The sequence below is a fragment of the Polypterus senegalus genome, chromosome 9 (genome assembly GCF_016835505.1).
Source record: "Polypterus senegalus isolate Bchr_013 chromosome 9, ASM1683550v1, whole genome shotgun sequence".
Classification (NCBI taxonomy): domain Eukaryota; kingdom Metazoa; phylum Chordata; class Cladistia; order Polypteriformes; family Polypteridae; genus Polypterus; species Polypterus senegalus.
Genome location: NC_053162.1, coordinates 143,852,413 through 143,872,605, shown reverse-complemented (window position 1 = coordinate 143,872,605; position 20,193 = coordinate 143,852,413). Strand labels below are relative to the sequence as shown.

At 33.9% G+C, this 20,193-nt stretch overlaps 1 protein-coding gene across 4 annotated transcripts in view; it reads left to right on the top strand.

Moving 5' to 3' along the window:
• The window catches only part of zbtb16a (zinc finger and BTB domain containing 16a), a 250,767-nt gene that overhangs the window by 162,623 nt on the left and 67,951 nt on the right, over nt 1–20,193 (top strand). For 3 of the 4 annotated variants that reach the window (XM_039764005.1, XM_039764006.1, XM_039764007.1), the window contains exon 4: nt 745–831. The exons of the other annotated variant lie outside the window; for it this stretch is intronic. In XM_039764005.1, the coding sequence (XP_039619939.1) occupies nt 745–831 (87 nt within the window). The remainder of the gene's footprint in view (nt 1–744; nt 832–20,193) is intronic. 4 annotated transcript variants of the gene reach the window in all.

Below are 20,193 nucleotides of genomic sequence, written 5' to 3'. Positions count from 1 at the left end.
TTGGTTGATAATGAAGTTTCGGAAAAAGTGAGGATTTATGCTTTAAAGGTATTTTTGTGCATATGTTCAATAAAAGGAATTAATGTATAACAAACCTAACACCTAATTTGTAGTCCAATACATTATTAATGAGTTTTTTTGGGGGTTTAATCCTCTTTTTGAAATCTGTGATTAAAATAGTGGCTGGTTGCCTGTATCGTGTGAATCAGTCACTGGTTGTGCTTTTGAGAACTGCATGAAAATAACTAGCAACTGATACTCACCACACTAAAAACTGTTTTGTGGTTGCATTAATTATTTTGTAATTGTTACTTTGAACTTGGAGGTAACAAGTGATAACTAATAATGCACACACCCATATGTATGGAGGCCGAATGATTGGGATTCCAGAGTAAGAAAGGAAAAAAGATTTACTGTAATTCAGCAATGTTTATATGACTGATTTTCTAATAATGGACTCTGGTTGTAATGGGCCTCCACCAAGGTTGTCTTTGGTACACAGGACCACAGATATGATTAGTATGCAATAGCACCTAATATAGTATACATGGGTTGTGCCATTCTACCAGAAATTATAAAGATGCAGGATTTGGAGAATAGATAGCCTAAGATGCATTCATTGGATGACATCTGTTCTGAGTTTTGCTAGGTTTAGGTTTTTGGTTTAGTATTCTTTTTGAGTTTGACTCAGGAATCAAACTAAAATAATGACTTTTTTTAATTTACTTGTTTGCTTATTTCTAGCTGGTGCAAAGGCATTTGTTTGTGATCAGTGTGGAGCCCAGTTCTCAAAAGAAGACGCTCTGGATTCCCACAGACGCACACATACAGGTATGGTGACTGATGACAGATCGATTATTGATTTTGGTACTGATCACAAATCAAAGCTCACCTTTGTGTTCTCCAGCTATTAATGCAGAAGCCATATTGTGTTGTACTTGTCAGAAGACTGAAATGCCTTTTTAATTTTATCCTATGTGGTTAAAGTTTATGAAGATGCAGTATTTTTTATGTCTGTAATACACTTGCATGCTAAAACAGACCAAAATAAAATTCAAAATACACTAACTAAATATTGTAATTGAGTAGGGTATTGTGACATATTATTTATTAGTTATTAAGATGTTAAGTGGTTAGGAGCACGCACCGATACTGTGCCGCACCCACCACAAACCAACTCCGGAGGACTGTTAATTTTAAAAGGCATTTGCAGTCCTTCTGAGTCCATGATTTTTTTCTTCATGTTGTATTTGTGTGTTTGTGTGTGTTTTGCAGGAAAGAATTTCCTCCTATCTGTCTGTCTGTCGTCATTTTGTGTATGTTATTTGTGAACTTCCAAGTCCTTAAAGTGAATTACAGGTGAGAATGACAAGGGATTGTGGCTTCTGAAGTCTACCACTCTTACTGGGGAGAAGGTAAAATGGTTTAGCAAAAGACCACAAAAAAGCAGTGTCTATATAGTTATTGGGTTTCAAAAAATAAATAAAAAATGGAAAAGTAGGCAGAATTTACGTGAACACCAAATGCGGAGGCACGCTACGTGACAGTATTGACTGGAAACTAAAGTTTACTTTTACCAAATACACAATATAAACATCACACACACACCCATGCAGAATATACTGTAGTTACTATATAACACTATAAGAAATGTAACTAATCATTTTGATATGAAAAATGTATGCTGGAATGTTTATAGTATGGTGTGTGAGTGTGTGTGTAGAAATAGATATGTTGATATGGAGATCTAGAGGTATATAATTATAATATTCTCCAACTTTCTTGACCCAGTTCAAGTTTCAGGATCACAGTGGGATGTAGAACCATCATTTGGGGAGGATAACAGTATATTGCAAAACACACTTTTGCACACACCTATACCCACTTGTGGTCACAGTTACAAGAAAATGTATCTCAAGGAAAATAATGATTCTTGTTTGTAAATATAATGTTTGGAAAATAACAAAATAAATTATTAATAGGTACATTTGCATGTATATACAGTATATAAATCATTTTGTGATTATGTGGGTGTATATAAAGGAACAGTATCTAGTAGACTTAGGAATAAACCTTTATTAATCCCAAAAGGCTCCTGAAGTAGCAATGATAATCATTGCATCACAGTGACACCTAATATACAGTATGCATGATCATAATGTAATTTGCAGTCTCTGTTTCATACAGTTGTTAGTTTCTCTAACACATTATGTTAAATATTGCATGTTTTAAAATGTAGCTCTTACTTTTCTAAAAATTATTATATACATAGCATTTGAACAATTAGAACAATAACAGATCTTATTGTATCCCCATTATCAACTCTTTATGCAAGGTAAAAAATTACTTTTCTACGTGACTAAAAATATATTCTTTTTAAATGTCTCTTTTGATAGTCTCATTTGCTACTTATCACAAAAATGAGACTAAGTAATAAGTCTCCGTAAGTCTGCAGTGTGCTGGTTTTTTCCTTCAATATGAGAATATGCTGTAAATCTCTTTGAGCATGTTTACATAATGAAGGTAAAAATTATTTTTTTGGTATCTTTTCTTCCTGTAAAAGTATATTTTTCTGTAACCATTCAGAGTATCTGGTAGTATTTATGTCTCTTTAGCTGTTTATTGACTTCAGATTACCCACTATATACTGTGGTTTATTTGTTGTAATATTCATATACGACTGTGGTGGCGAAGGATCTTACAAAAACACCTTAAAATATCTGAGTCATCATTTTAGGCTTTAAACCAAAATCACTTCCAGGGTTGTCCTTCCAAAGTTTTGGGACCAACATATCAGAGTACCTTTACGTTACCCTCTTATGCTGTTACTTCCCTAGCTCCTGAGATCCCATTTTATAATCAGGCATTCAATTTCTTTCTGGAACTGACTGCCCTTGGCAATAGACATCAGGGTCCTACTAACCACTAGGATGTCCGCTTCCTTTTATAATCCTCTCGTAGTACTTGCCAGTTATCAGGTTTCTTTTTTTGCTATACTTGTCATCATTAAATTTTAAGCAATTTCTCTTTTACTAAAAAAATTATTCCTCCGGTTCTGCTTATTCCACTTTGAGTTGGGCTTTAACAACATGATTTGTTCACTATTCCTTTATAAAAACTGATTGTTTAATGTAGGAAGCCAAGAATGGTAGTCAGTGTGTATTGAACATACAATAAAGAACAGCACAGTGGAGTGTAATTCTGTTTGTGTGTTTAGCATATTCAGTATAGTTTTCCAGTATATTATTGTGAATTTATTTTTAATCCACCCATCTTGCTAACCCACATGTCCAGGACAGGGTTGTGGGGCATCTAGAGCATATCCCAGCAATCATATGGTGCTATGCAGCAACACCTGGACAGGGTACCAGTCCATAGCAGGATTTACTTTTAATAAAATGCGCAATTAAAACTTTTCTGGTGAAGACTGGTGTGTACTCTAAGTATTTACCCTGTCAAATAGTAAAGTTTACTGTTTTCTCAAGGTAATAATACTTGATGCTGACAAGTCAACTGTGCTATTACTGGTAGTTACAAAATGTGACCAAGTTCTGTGCTACTTCAACATGAACCGTTTCATTTTAAAACTTCCCAAACAAATTTATTGCACCATTAAGCTTAGTGTAAGAGTGCAGAGGAGGATTCAGGTGGCCCCTTAAATTTCAACCACCAAAACCATGTGACATCCTGTCGCTGTCTGTGATTTGTCATTCTCTTGTTACCAAACCTGTGAGGTACTGTGTAATCTTTAATGTGTTGCATGATACACAAAGACACTGTGCTGTTCAAATACTGCCAAAGATCAAGTGCCTAAAAAAAAAAAAAAAAAAAGATAATTTTATATACCTTCATTTGGCTGCTATAGAAATGTTTTCTATTTGTGATGATTTTAAGGTGGAGTAACATTGAACAGGCATGGTGGCGCAGTGGGTGGCGCTGCTGCCTTGCAGTTAGGAGACCCAGGTTCGCTTCCCGGGTCCTCCCTGCGTGGAATTTGCATGTTCTCATGTCTGCGTGGGTTTCGTCCGGGTACTCTTGTTTTAGGTTAGGTGCATTTGCGTTTCTAAATTGTCCCTAGTGTGAACATTGAACAGTTTTAAAACAAAAATGGTTCTTTTTTTGATTAGTAATAAATTATCAGAATTGCTCAAGTGAGTTTATAACCCTATTTAATTTCTAAATAACTATAATTTAAACTATACTGAATATAATATCGTGGTCTGAGATTTAAGTTAATATAATTTTGACTTAATTAAATTTAATCAAAATCCGAATTCGATGGATGAAAACCTGTAGCCAGCAGGGCCCTCTGGACTCAACTTGAAAATCACTGGTTTAAGCAATGGAGACCAGCTTCTTATAGGTAGACTCTGCTTGTGATTTCTCATTCCAGCCTGCTGGCTGCTCAAATCATTGTATTTAACCACTCTGCTTTTTAATTAAATCTCATATTATTCCATTCAAATTTAAATTAACCTACAGTATAAGAGTCTATCAATATGAACTACTGTGCAAAAAAAAGTACACTCACACTACAGGATTTTGGGTAACATTCCTAATTGCTTTTGCATAGTAGAATTCATACTGATAAAATCATAATGGGTTATTTAATATGTTTTCTTTCACTTGTAGCCTAGTCATTTCAAGATACAGTAATCAATACAAAAGCTCTCACCAAAGAAATACTAGAGTCACTATTACATTGTTGTGACATTAAACTGTCACATATAATGTATATATTAAGATATCTATAAAAAAGAACACTCAAATTTTAATTCACAGATAAAATGTAGGACTGTGTCTTCAAATTAAGCAAAGACTTAAGTCCAGAAAATAATTAACCTCAAATTAATAAATTTGCCGTATTAAAGTAGCTTGATAGGAACAGATATGGAACACTGTGTTAATGATAGAGTACAATTTAGGGGGCTTAGTGGTACAGATTGATTTGTCTAACCAAAATATCACTTATTTTGCAAAGTTTGAAAAGTTATGAAATTTTACCTGGTCATACATACATGATGTAAATAGCCAGTCATTTTCTTTGAACTGATGCTCATATGTTATAGGTTTTGACTATTTTTGAATGTACCTTATGTTTTTAAAGCTGTTTCTGCAAGTAGATTTTTACCTGGCTGTCAAGTAACTCTTGTAGCAATAGTTACCATATCTGAATAAAACATTGACAGGTCAGATAACTTTTGAGAACATTAATCTAATGTCTTCTTCTCTAAAAGCCCTGTTAATCCAGATAGATTTATTTAAAAAAATATGTTTATAAAATAATGTGAACTACCCAATTAAAATGAATGCCATATACATTTCTTGGCTAATTGAGAGGAATCAAACATTTTGAAAATGGCAGTTTTAATAAACGTTTGCAAATCAAGTTGACTGACAGCATAACTGCAGATTGTCATAAGTGAAATTGCTGTTAGGTTTAATGTGTGAAGAGGATAAAGATATTCTGAAATAAAAGTACATTGAGCAAGATGCAAAAGTCTACTGTCCAAGATAAATTAAGACGTTGTCAAAAAATGGCTCCTTCCTTTGAACTATTGCTGTCTGGCATAATTTTGGGCTCTTCGTAAAAAGTATGAAAATCTGGATGTTCAGAAAATATATTAATTAAAGGTAACTAGCGATTGTTACCTGCTTCATTAATGGATACAACACAAGTTAAATGAACTGAAGTCTTGCTTAATCTTTGGTCATCAGCAAAAATTGCTATTTGTAGTCACATCTTCTGTAAGTCTTCTTTGAGTGCATAATATATGTATGTAAGTATGTGCAGGTATACTGTATAAAAGATATGGACAATACAGTGGCACAGTGGTTAGGTATGCCACTGTTACAGCTCTGGAGTCCTGCATTTTCAGTCCTAGCTTAGCACTGACTTTAAGTTTGCAGATTCTCCATCTTTTGGCTTGTATTTTCCTCATGCTTTTTCTCCTACATACCAAATATGTGCGTAATAGATTAATTGGTTACTTTAAATTGGCCCGTATGTGTAAAGTGTGGATATGGACAGGGGAATGAATGAGTGTGCCTTGTGATAGACTTGACACCCTGCTGTGTATGGTGTTTTTACTTTGTGCTTACAGCCACCTGAATATTTACCAGCTCCCTTAAAATTGGTTAGAAGATGGGTAGAGATGTATGCAGTATTTATGCAGAGTTTGCTTTTGCTCAAACCTTTACAGATCACCAAGGGAAAAAAAAAAAAAAAAATCTGTGCAGGCATTTGTAGAATGTGTACACCCCACACAGACAGTAACTGAGTTTGGGATCACTAGATCATGAGGGAGCACTTTTACCTTCTTTATTGTTCAAAATGTTATTTTGAAAAAAAAAGAAAAAAGGCCATTATATGTAGTTTATACGCATAAACGAAAAATCTCTTGTGTATTTATATTAGTATGAATTGAATAAGTAATCTGAATATTAGAATACACATGTAAAGTTCACAAAATTAGTATATAGTCTGCTATTTAAACTGTAATAATGTGTTTAGTGTATGTACAGTACATATTAATCTATCCATTTTCATCATTTGCAGCTTGCTTAAAAACAAGTGGTGCTTTTAATGTCTGCTTAATTTTGTGTTTATATAAAATTAAGACGGACCATTTCCTGCCTTCCAGTGAACTGCATTAACAATAAAAGAAATACAATAAAGACATCTAACAACAAATCACAAGGGCATAAATACAAGCAAATCTTCCAGGTATGGCAGCAAACAAGCAGGCTAAATTTAGGCTGGGGACTCGGCAAGTAATGTTGACAGCTGGATTCCTGTCTACTTGCCAGAGATTTAAACAGTAGTCTTTCCGTCATGTCCTGTAGTAATCAAATTCTCTTTTCACATCTGTAGTTCATTACTTTCACCTCTGGAGCAGTTCAGGATCCCGTTCAAAATGCAGGTACATTAACTAATGACTTGTACAGTGTGCCTGTAGTATATTTAGCCTGCTACATCAAATTATCACATAATTCAGCAACCACTGGAGCTGCAGAGGCGATTAAAGTGAAATGCTGTCAAGAGTAGACCACACAAATATAGTTACATGTTAGACTTAATCATTTTAATATGTAGTTGAGTTTCTCCATTATCATTATGATTTTCATACAGTAAAAACAGTTGTTAGTTTTATTTATTTATATATATGTATATGTTTTTTTTTTGTTTTTTTTTTTTTGTTTTTCCCCCCCCTACAAAACAAATGTGTTTTGAAGAACCAACCTAACCTAAACACTTTTCTGGGGATTTATTTATCCTTAAACATGCAGTTACAATATGAGTATGAGTTTATTTAAAAATATATATTCTTTCAATGTTGTTAATGGAATGTTTTGATTGGGGCTGCTGAAGCTCCTCAGTCTTTATAATGCCTCCCTGTGCCCGCTCTTTTTCTTTAGCCAAGTCGGAAGGCATTCTTATCTTTTGTAAGTCTTGCATGCATCTCAAGAGAGTTCTTGTTTTTTGTTATAAATTTTTTACAATTATTGGGCATTTGTACAATGTATCTCTCTTATGACAAATTTCTTTTTATCTCTCTGTCTACAAAGACATTTACACATTTTAATTTAAAAAGAAAATAATTTGCCAGTAAATCTCAAACAGTAGCTGTTCCTGATTGTGCTCCTTGTAAAGTATGCTTCAGTATACTTTAATGCAAAGTTTATATGTGGCATAGCACATTTTATAATGAAAACTATTAACAAGTACTTTACAAGAAAAGTAAGTTGCTTTTAGGCTTGATGTGTTATAAATACCAATTAACCAGTGTTGGAACATTTTAACATAAGTTGACAGTCACTTTGTAAGTTCCTTTTTTTAAAGCTCCATTGGTCATATCATTGATGTATTATTCAATTAAATTAGCTTATGAATCTTGATACCACGAAATAAAAATTATTAGTAAATGTGATGTAGAGCAGTCTTGCTTGCCTGGTCTTGGAAGGATGGCATCAGAAATGAAAAAATACCTTGTAGTTAGTTCTGTATTGCTGAAGGTTTCAATAAATCTGTATACGTAGAATACTTGCATGGTAACCAGAGAGAGGCTATAGTGTAAATTAATCGATACTTTCATAATAGAATGTTATTTGCACAAATATGACATCTGAATTGTATGATACTTTGTTTGGTAGAAGCTCGAAGATTTTGAGGATAGCATCAGTAGGGGAGATTAAGTTCCTCGGTGCCAGGATATTTGAAAAGGGATGGGGGAAAAAAGGCTACATACCACCGGTTATATACTAAACCATAATATAGTCATGATATAGCATAACCTAGGTTTTAGGACAAAGTCCCTTGCCAGTTCAATAAAATTGTTAAAATGTAGCATATATGTTTTATCAAATAACTCATTATCCTAATTTTTTTTAATAATGCAGTATCCTTGTTAGGAAGTATGTTGGTGTACATTTTTTCCATGTTTCCAGGCCCATTTCAAAATATTTTTGTGCCTTTTTGGAATTGTTTTGTACACACAACCCACTTTGTGCAATAAGCTTTTGACCTGAAACTTGTCTTTGCTTGATTTGTATCCACTATACCCCATCTGCAAAGTGCTAGTACTGAAGTGTAATTTTAAAAAAAATGCACTTTAGTAAAATAAAACACAATTATCCCCTGGCAAACTGTAATTTTTAGAAGTTGAATCTGTCCAAGCAATAATAAGTACCTGCTGTGCCAGCCCAATTACAGCCACTGTTAAAAGTAGTTCATAATGTTTAAATCATCATGGCACTGCTTGGAGCAATATTATATACTTATTGTCCACCTGGTAATATTTTAACCAACTCCATCCCCTAGAGCAAACCCCAGTTTTTAACAAGCAGTGGAGTCGATTTAGTTTTGTTAATTTTTCAAGTAGTTGCATTTTTCATTTAGGTGTCTGATTATGAAAGAACAAAGTTAAAACATGCAGTATACAGTTATGATGAATTTCCCTGGCATAAAAGTTTCATTTCCTAAGCAGGTGGTCATTCTGTAGATCTAAAATAAATTTAATGTACTCAAGAAGTTGGCTGTTTGTTTGTTTGGTGTATCTTTAATTGACCAGTCCACAAGTAGCGTTAACCCCTACTAGCATTTTATTACCTAGTGGTTTCTCATGCTGACTTCTTTCCACATAACTGATTAATTCTGTTATGTGCCATTTGAGATACAGTATATTATGATAGTGTAGAAGGGTTTTTTAGCAGAGGAAACTCTCTTATGAATGCTGAGGTTATGCCTTTGGTGTGAAAAGATATTTTGAGTTAGTTACTAGTGGTAAGACCACAGACTAAGAAACACCAGAATCATATGCATCTTTGTCTTTACTACTTTTGTATTGATTAATTGGTTTAAGAGAACTATAACTTGAATCCTTTTGCTAGAATTTTACTTTCTAGTTTTTATATGTCAACATTTTTCAGGCGATGCTCAACATTTTTATTTAATCCTGTGTCAGAAACACAGTAGTTCCCCATTTCCATCTCTCTTTCACTGACTCTCCTTTTTAAACTGAGGCTATTTTCTGTCTTCAATTCAGTCAAATTTGTTTCTGTTCTTTTCAAAACACTGTATTGTGGTTTACTCCCTAAGCAATTTAGCAAAGATCTATGTGTTTATCATAGTTTCTAAGGTACAAATCTGTGCCTTTTTCATTTAGATTTCATCCTTATTTATCTTGAGTTATTTAGGGTTTTTCCTGCTGATGGGTTCCAGTTAACAAGAAGCAGCTATAGGTGAAAATAACAAACTAGCCTGTCAAGATTTGTTCAGCTAATTCAGTTGTACTAGTCCCTATATGTGATTATGTAGTATAAAACCTATAAACTCTAAAAGTGTCATAAAACTTGTCGTCTCTAATAATTACAGTACAAAGTCAGATGTTTTGTGACAGATTTATAGCTGAAGCAGCTTATATAAATAAGCTTATTTATAGGTAGGAATTTCCTTATTCAGAAATTGTTAAACATAAAGATCAACGGCTGCTTCTGTTCCCCAAGACTAGGACAGAAAAACCCTGTTTATATTACTTTGTGTTATCCTTACATCTAGAATAAACATGAATAATTCAAGTTTATTTTTGTGTAGTATTCTTCACTTAGTGAAGACTCGGAGTGTTACAACACAAGTTCACAAGTAGATGAACTCACAAACTTTACAGACAAAGCTACTGATTACTTAATGCATATGCATAATGACATATTTGTTTAAACACACAGGAAGACAGAGCAGTTCCAAGCTGATTAATATAAATGGAGCCTAACAATATCTGTCTGTTAACATAATTGTTGAACTATGGCCAGTTTACAGCGAAAGAGAGGAAAGCCAAACCTCCAGCAGCATTCCTGTAGCAGTTAAGCCTGTGGGCTCTCAATATAGTCAGTTAAACAAGACAAAGTCAGACGTCGTCATAGCCCTGGAGACCATGGCCAACTGGCCGTCCACCTCCTCCTGAGCATTCTCTGGTGAAGTCTGTGATTGGCTGACAGAATCTTTCCATCTGTTGTTTCCAAGGTTCAAAGTACAGTATTACAGATGACTTTCCATGACCAGGACATCTACTTGGAAACAGAGCACTGTGACCAATCTGTAATCGGGATATACTAGAAAAAAGTAGCAAGTCTACAGCCTGGTTGTAAAGTTTGAGACAAAAAAAAAGAATCTTTTATATACAGCAGGCAGATCATTACACATGTTTAGGGTCCTGTAGCTAAAAGCTTAATAATCCACTGTATTTGGTAATTTTTGGAATTTCTGTAGGTCTAAGTAATGATTGGTGGTGGTTCTGAGGCTAGGGGTCTGCACTGGTAACTGGAAGGTTGTTGGTTTGAATCCTACAAATACCAGAAGTCATTCCAATGTGTTGGGCCCTTGAGCAAGGCAATTAACCTGCAATAGCTCCGTCCTTGTTTTAACATTAACCTGCATCCAGGTCCTCCAACATACCTAATTTGGGATCCTGAGGTTTGTCGTGTGGTGGGTGCGGCAACACACTGTATCAGTGCATGCTCCCAACCTCCTCTCTCCTCTAAGTAATGATTTGTTCAGATAGGTAAGCAGGACCTTGGCCATTTAAGGCTTATATGTAAAAAGTAGGATTTTCAAATCTTTCTTGAGCTTAACTGGTAGCCAGTGTACAGATTTAAGAACTGGAATTGTAGCCATACTTTATAGTTCTTGTAATTATTCTTGTAGCAACATTTTCATTTAACTAAAAGTTGCAAAAAGTACAATCTGAATAACCAGTAAATAATGCATTCATTAGTCAGTCCTACTAGAAGTTGAAGCATGAATGTCTGTCTTTTTTTCCCCATCTTAAAAAGATTAGAAAATGAATAGGCTTTGAGTAGTTTTGTAATGTGTATTTTAAAAGACAACCAGATGTCAAAGATGAGACTTAAGCTGTGTGATGATTCAGTAAAAGTAATGGTTACTGTAACGGCATTAAAACATGGCAGAATATTGTTGCGGTTTGCATCAGTTCCTTCAATAAAGAGCATTTGTTTTTTTCTATATTTAGAGACAAGTAGTTATCATAAATTCACTGTTTTAACTAACTGACACAAATAAGGACACTATTAGAGAAATTTCAGTTAGTGTAAAAGAAATTTGTAGCTGTGTATTGTCTGCCTATGAGTAAAAGTGAATGTTGTGTTTTCTAATGGTAACCCCCCCCCAGTGGAAACGTATAAAATGAAAACGGTAAAGATCTGAATACTGAGCCCTGCAAAGTGCCATATTTAACGTCTGAGTATAATCACGAAGTACTGTAAGCACATTTCTGTAAATACTGAAATTGGTTTAATAATTATATATGTAAATTGACACTTAACCATGCAAGAACAGTGTCCAATGTCCAATATCCCAACATAATTTTCTAGCCTATATAATAGAATAGATTGGTCAGTGGTGTCAGTGGGTACGCTTAAACCTAACAACATAATTACCGTTGAATTTCATTCATCAGAGGACATCAGAATGTTGTTTACAACACGGGTTAGTGCTTTTTTGCCCAGAGGGGACTGGGTGGTCTCATGGTCTGTAATCTCCAGCCGTCTGGAGTTTTTTCTGTCCACCCTGGCCATCGGACCTTACTTATTCTATGTTAATTAATGTTGACTTATTTTATTTTCTTACTGTGTCTTTTATTTTTCTATTCTTCATTTTGTAAAGCACTTTGAGCTACATTTTTTGTTATATGAAAATGTGCTATATAAATAAATGTTGTTGGTGTTTTTTTTTTTTAAAACTATGAGCAATATGGAAGCCACTGGAATTTCTAAAATAAGTTGTATTATGCAGGGGTGAATCAGAAACTTCATGGTGACTACTTTTAAGTTTTTACAAAGAAAAGGTAAATTTGATCCAGGTATACAAGTCTGATAACTGACACTTTTAGTGGGTTAGCATCTGAGCCAGTCAGTAACAAACTTGGTAATTTCAAGAATGGATGCTACCAAAACAACCATTGACCTTTACACAAGTTTTGTTCAGACAATTATTATTTTTGTTTATTTTTATTATTATTATTATTGAGGTGATGCTGTAGTCTTATATGGTTAATTTTTATCATTTAAAGAAGTTCATAATATTTGCACTGCTAATGTTTGTAGGTATTTTGCATAGCAAGTATTTTAAATATTACACAACAATTATTTCTGTTGTCTTCTATTATCTAGAATAGTAATCAGAGGGAGCCATAAGGAGAACTTTTTTAACCTTTTAATACTGTCTGTCTGTCCATGTAATTTGATAAATCTAACTTTTCTCAGCATTCTAGTTTTTAAGAGTACTGTCATTAAATCAGGATGAGCTTCTATGCATTTTAATCAATTTTGTTCTGAGGGGAGCTACTGTATCTCAGTCCTCTTTCAAAGCCACATTGTAATTAGTTGCCAGTCTCCTCAACAACTACACTATTTCTTCTTTAAGTTATTATTCTGTGACTTAGACCCTGATATATACTGAAAGCCAGCATCTTCTAACAGAGACAGAATTTACAACACATATGCATATTTAATATAGGTTAATAAGTCTTTGGTTGTCTCCTATTTTTAAGTTCACATATTCCTACCATGCTGTCGCCAATTTCTTCTGTATGCTCTAGTTTCATACATATGCCAAAGTTGTTGTTGATGTTGAATTGACAGGCAAATTTAAATAGACCCGATTATTAATTATTTTGGTTTTATGTGTCTATATTTGTGCTGTGCAATAGAAACACAACTTGCTCAGGTGGGTTTTTGTCTTATAACCATGTTAGTACTGTGCCTTCCTTTTGACACTTTTAAAGTAAAATCTGGCTCAGAAAACGGATGGTTTTCTTACCTAATAATATAACCTATTATGCAACCTTAACAGTTTAGCACCATCTTCAATGAGTATATTGTACTTTTTGATGGGATTACCATACAACACATTCAGTCACTTTCTTTCATTTTCATAATGAGTCTGAAATTATATTGTATTTAGAAGCTCAGTAACTTATCAAGTAAATTAGCTGCCTACAGTAGGTTTTTGCATGGCTCTAATTTTTGTGTTATAAAAGTAAGTGGTTCTGTATTGTAAAATAAAAAATTTGTGTACAGCATCTCTGATTCTCCTCTATTCAGTGCAAGTATAAATGAGAAAAGCATAACCTTAAAATAGCAGAGCATGTCTTCCTTTCCCCTGACAAAGAAAAGTATTATTTAATAATGTGGGGTGTTCAAACAAAGCTGTTCAATATTGTAAAATTGTACTGTACAATCAGTATTGTAGTGATTGCTTTGTTACATTTTCAATTGAATCTTTCAAAGACTACTCTCCAATGTATTTTTAGTAGCATATATGGGAGTGTTTTCTAGATATAATTGAACTACTTAGGAAACCTAAATGGCTCTTATGTAGCACAGAATTTAACATTAGATTTATTTTACTTTTTTTTTTTTTTTTAACATTGCCTGCTTCTGTTAAAAGATTAAAGCAAAACAGTGTTCTCACAGAGCACTATTATGAGTTAAGTGTTCTTTCCATTGCACATTTTGTTTATAATAAAACAATGCCTCATGTAATTAATTTTTTGCAGGGACGTCTTGTCTTAACTAGTTTTTGGAACAGAATGGAATAGTTGTTTGCTCTTTGTTATTTCACATGACTTTAAAAGATCAGAATTACAAGGAAAAATATTGAAACATTGCTCTTAGAGCACTGCTGCATTTTCGGGCCTTCCACAAGACCTTCTGTTGCTGACTTTGTGCTAATTTTCACACCGCTTTGCTCAGATTATATACTATCCCTGGGCTCTTGTTTATTTTTCTGTGAAGTAGTCCTGTAATTCCATGATAATTTAAGATCTGTGGTGAAATTTCAAGCATATTATTTTATTGTTATGAGCAATTTGGCTTTAAACTTCTCTTTTTAGTGCTGCCTACACTGCATTTTCACCCGCAGTCCTTTGTATCTGACTGGATTGTATCATAGATGCATGAAATAAATAGGTCCTACAGTATATACTGTACTTAACACACACATACTATTCTTTGACAAACTGGCTTTCAAGCAGGACTTCTCACTCCTACATCTGGTTGGTCATTGTAAACACCTTCAGTCATTCTATGGGCAATGTCACATTCTTATATCCTTCTATCCTATTTTTATGTTGTGTGTTATTCTGCTTTTTGAGCTCTGAGTTAATGTGTTTTATCTTGAGTGAATGAGAGTGCCTTTGCAGTTTTTTTTTTGTTTTTGTTTTTTTCCAGTTCATACTGCAAAACAGTTTCACATTGACTGATATCTTGTTTTTGTTTATTATGACTCAGTTTGTATTCCTTTACTTGCTTACATCGCTTTAGCACCAAAAAGTCGTAGAACAGTCCAGTAGGTGCCACCATTACTCCAGGACTCCTTTAATAAAAAAGAACTAATTCCAGGAAGAATCCAGCAATATATGTTAGTTATCCGTACTGTACTGTGTTGACTTCGTGGGAAACACTGATAATATCAACAGACCGATTATAATCTGTCCAAAACAATGTGAATAAAACAATACCATTTGAGGAAAAAATAAAAAACCTCTGGAAATATATCATTCTTCCACAAATGGTTGGTTAATCATGATGTAAATTGTAGAACGCCATGGGCAATTATCATTATTCCTAAATTTTGTTCATTGTGAATAATAGTTGTACAGTGGAGCAGAGAAGATTACCCCCAGTATTGTAAATCGCAGGGTTGAGTGCATATACATTATGAAAAAAAGATGAAGATGAGCACCCTAGGAATATTGACTAGTAAAATTTTGGGAAATTTACTGGTCTTTTAGTTTTGTGATTGTTCATAAAACTGGTGGCTGTAGCACCAATGAAATCATAACTGTAAGGTCTGCCCGTGTTTATGCAAGTTACCAATTATTACAGGCTCGCTCTATAACTTTTAGAGATTTGTAAGTATCGTAACTCTTCTGGAGACTTTGCAAGTTGCTTTTAAATATCCAAACCTGCAAAAGTGCTTGAAATTGTATGGATTATGAATGAGGGAGGTGCTCCCCATCAAAGGCAGGGAAGAAACTGTTGAGTCCCATTACTGCGGCACATCTCCATGAACCCTTCATTTCATAGCTATCGTTTTCCAGTAGCAGTGCAGTAGCAATGATTATCTGGTGGAAATGTTGACCACATCTCTAGAAAAGTTCATCTCAGTTGAATAATTCCTTATGTATAGTTTTTCAGTTTACCTTCCATAATATTTTTTGATTTGAGAATGTTTTACAAAGCAAATTTGTTTGGAATTCAGAAGTAATAAAGAAAGTGAAGAACCTTATTACTACAGCTGGGCAGACTGTTTTCTTTTAGTCAAAAAGGAGAATAGTAATATCGATGACTGCTGTCTTATGCCCACGTTTCTGGACTACTGTCCACTATACTAGGCAATTTCATGAGTCAACACTATTAATCTGAGATACTGAAATCTCTCAAAAATGAGAAATCCCAGTAAGTTCTTGGAAAAGTTAAGCTGGGATATCACCGAGTTTTTTATGTATAAGCAGGAAAAAAAGCAAATAAAAACAAGGAATCTTTTTGTTTCCATGTTCTTTGTTTTAAAATATTCAGACAATTAAACAATTTAGATTTCAACTGACACAGAGTGGTGATAAGAGTACTGTATACATGTACTTTCATTCTCTCTTCTTGCACAGTGGCAGCACTTGGTTGACTTATGTAATTTGATGGAATTTTTTGGACTATATCAGTAAATCTATTTGTGTGCATCAGATCAAGTCTTGCACATAGCAGATGTAATCCTTATTATGATGCTTTGACACAGATATGGTCTTGTCTGTGATGTGGTTCTTGGCAGACAGACAAGTTATTAACTCATAATTTCCACCCACTCTCATAGTTATTCTTTGAATATTTTTTCCTGCAGACTGAAAACTTCAGTGCAGTGTATGCTAAACGGTAGCATCTTTGATATGAATGCAGAGGATCTGCATATGCACAATTTGTTGGAATGTTCTGAGAATAGTTTTATTTTGCTTTAACCACAGCACAATATGGGTTACAGTTTCAATTGTAAAGATATGAAGGTTTTTTTTTCTGTGCATCGAACAGCCATGTAACATGCATAAATTAGTTGTTCACTTGAACTTTAAAAAGCAAACCAAAAAAGCAAATATGTAGCGCTTAAATTGTACAGTTGTATCTTATTTTCACCATAATAATGCATTTAATTCTGTCTAGTGTGTGACGGTTGAGATCAGCAAAATTAGGAAGTAGCCGCCACTAGCAGGTTGGAGAGAAGAAGCCTCATCTAATGTTTAGGTTAAAGGTAGTCTTCTGATGACAGAAACTGCTTATCAGCTTTACTGCAATTTGTTTTCACTGATCTCATACACTAGAAGGAGCTGCTTGTACTGTACACCCAGAAAAGTTATTAAAGTATTTAATATAGAAATATAGGCTTAAATAGTGGTGATGATGGTAATTTATAGTTTTGGTAGTATAAGCATAGTCATTAAACTAAACTAGACAAATCAGACTGTTTTATGTCTTTACAGTTTTTCAAATTATATGGGATGAAATAACAGTTTGAACTTTTGTACATTGTCATAACTACAATTTTTTTGACTAATCTGCATTTTTTTCTATATACTGTTTTTTGCTTTTATTTCATAAGAAGTAAGAATAACTGTAAAAGGTAGCAATTGTAACAGATTATATTTTCAAACAGATTGTGTAGCAAATTGCTAAATCTAACCTTCTCTGACCCCTGGTTGGTCAAATTTGCCAGTTTGAGGACCACTGAAGAGTTTTTGTAAGAAAGAGAAACCATGCTTTAGGATTAGGAACTCCTGTTGGCCTTCCCATTTATGTGCCATAAATGAGCCAGCAGGAATGCATGAAACACACCATAAAACTTTTTTTTTTTTTTTTGTTATTGCTCGATCTTTTACAAATCATTTTAGAGTGTGGGTTGAAATTGGCTTTAGCAGCTTTTTAAAAATCATATCTGCTTTTCTTTATTTGAGGCAAATCTTGTTGTCACCTCAAAAGTCTAAAATATGGGATTATACTTTTTACGTAAGTACTAAAAGAGTGTGTATGTACTGTATAAAGTGCTTCTTTATATTTTACTTTTTAAAGTATGAAGTCTTTACAAGACAGACTTTATAAATGTTTGGATCATTCGAATGTGCCCTTACCCTGTCTTGAATTTGCATTGAAAACATTTTTATTATTTAAAATGCTGGAACGTCTTTCTTGTTGGCTTTAAAACAATATTTCTTCTGACGCAGGTATCAAGTTGCTTAGTGACTCACTTAAAGCTTATGCCTTTTAAATTAACATCACAACTGATTTATTTTTCTTTCTTTAAATAAATAAACCAATTTAAAGTTTTTTTTATGTAAGGCAGGTCTCCTTCACATGTGCAAACTGTTTAACTTGCATTTGATGATTTTATTGTGTAATCATTTGGTTATGTTGTTCGGAGTTCAAAATTCTTTGACGACATTTGATTATTCATTTACTTGGGATAATTTTTTGCAGAGTGTGTTTAAAACAATACTTTGTTGTAATCCCAAAAATGGGGCTGTATGAAATGCCTAAGATGATAGCTATCTACACTGCTAGCACTGGCTGCAGAATCAAATTCTTCTTTTTTTTTTTTTTTTTTTTCTGCTCTCTCATCTGGCTTGTTGGAGTTTCTTTCCACCTTGGGTTTTCTATGCTGCTTAACAGAGTTGTACATATGACATTAAATTAGACCTCTGTACATTGCCACAGCAATAATGAAGCTTTGCAATCTGATGACTTGAATTGATGCGTGAGCAGTCTTACACGACAAACTATTGTAAGGAACTAGGTGAATCTTCTCTCTGTCCAATAGGGTGCAATGCTAACCAGAAAAAAGAAACTAGTGGACAAGTAAGTTGGATTCAGGGCTTGAATATTTTATCATGAATTTTCACAGTTTCAGTTCTTTGAGGTTCATGTATGCAGCAGAAATTCAACATTGGCATAAAAACCACTTGGCATGAACTCCAACAGCAGATGACTTAGTCAGATATTCCATGGTGATTTTAATATTTTTTAAAACATTTCAATAACCTGTCTGTTAATGTAAATTATTGTGCAACCTAGTATTGAAAAATTTAGTTGTGTAACTTAAGTATTGGTAACACATTCACCTTTTTTTTTTTTTTTTTCCCATATTTTGCAAGAACTTTGAGAAATTCACCTTCAATTTGTACCCCATTGTCCACCTCTAGTTTTTAAAATGCTCTAGTTTATCTCCTCAAATGGTCCTGAATATTTTTTTTTGAGACCAGTTAACCATTATTAAATATTTTTAACGTGCCTGATATGTGCAATAATATATTTCCCTAAAGAACTCAAAGCAACAACCCATTTTTACATTTTAAACATATTTATATTCAGTAACCCATAAGATATTCTGTAATTAGTCAATTATTTTTAAGTGTTTAAGTTTCTTTGAATCCTGAAGAATATAAAATTGCCCTTTCCTGCCTTAACATTTAAGTTCTTTAAGTATTTGGATATACATTCAAACCAAAATCTGGCATTCTTTTTATTGCATTCAAAAAGTGGCAGTTAACTAGCAAAAAGTTAAGAGTAAACTGGTGGGCTTGAGAGTTGTTGCTGATGGCCAGAATAAAGAACAGGAGACAAATTAAACTCTGTAGTAACTCAAAATTCCTACATATTGTATTGGGTAACCCAGCAGTAAAGATTTGAACATTTAGATGATTTTAGTAGGATATATATGTGTTTATTTAAGTCCTTATGTTTGTATGTACTTTGAAAAACAGTATATTGTATTTAGTGCCCTATTTGTTAATGAGTATAAATAAGATATTCATTATATAGATAAACACACATAATGTACCTGTACATTTATAAGCTATGTTATGTGTGTGAGTAGGAATGTACAGCATGTATTTATTATATATACAGGGCTGTGTGTGTGTGTGTGTGTGTGTGTGTAAGGAAGAGAGTAGCTCTATCTTATTACAGAGAAGGTTATATAGAGAAGCAATTTTTATATAAAGAAATTTTATTTTATTTTATCTTTAAGAATGTGTATATATATATATATATATATATATATATATATATATATATATATATATATATATAATATAAAAAGGGTTCACATTGCAGCAAGTTTAGTGGGGGAGATGTCAGGAACTGTTGAGATAAAGATTAAGTTGATGTCCATTCTGATCCCCAGGTCCAAGGGGAGGGAGATGGAGGGAATGGTTGGGGGGTGAGCGCTTCTTGATCTCAGAATGCCAAGAGGGAACCAGGGGCCTCCCATAGGAACCTGGTGTCCATTTACAGTGCATGGCCCATAAGCCTGGCCACTGGGGCAGCGGACCATCCCTCCCGGAATGTGATTGATTACGTGGTATTTGTGCTATTGAGTACTTTTCAGCGGTTTAGGGTCAGGGGGTCATCTCGTGTGTCTTAACTGCAAATCCGCTTTCTTTTGTACAGTGAGGACCAGGCAAGAGGCGCACAAAAACAGCTTTTTCATTTTACCATGGGAAAAATGGGGGAGGGGGAGAGGCAATTAAAACTACCCCCCTGCATACTACCATAGGTCTGCTTCTAGACAAAGTAGCCTTTACTGCCAAAGACCTTTTTCAAGTGCGAGTAGAGGCATTAACAGAAAATTGGTAGGGG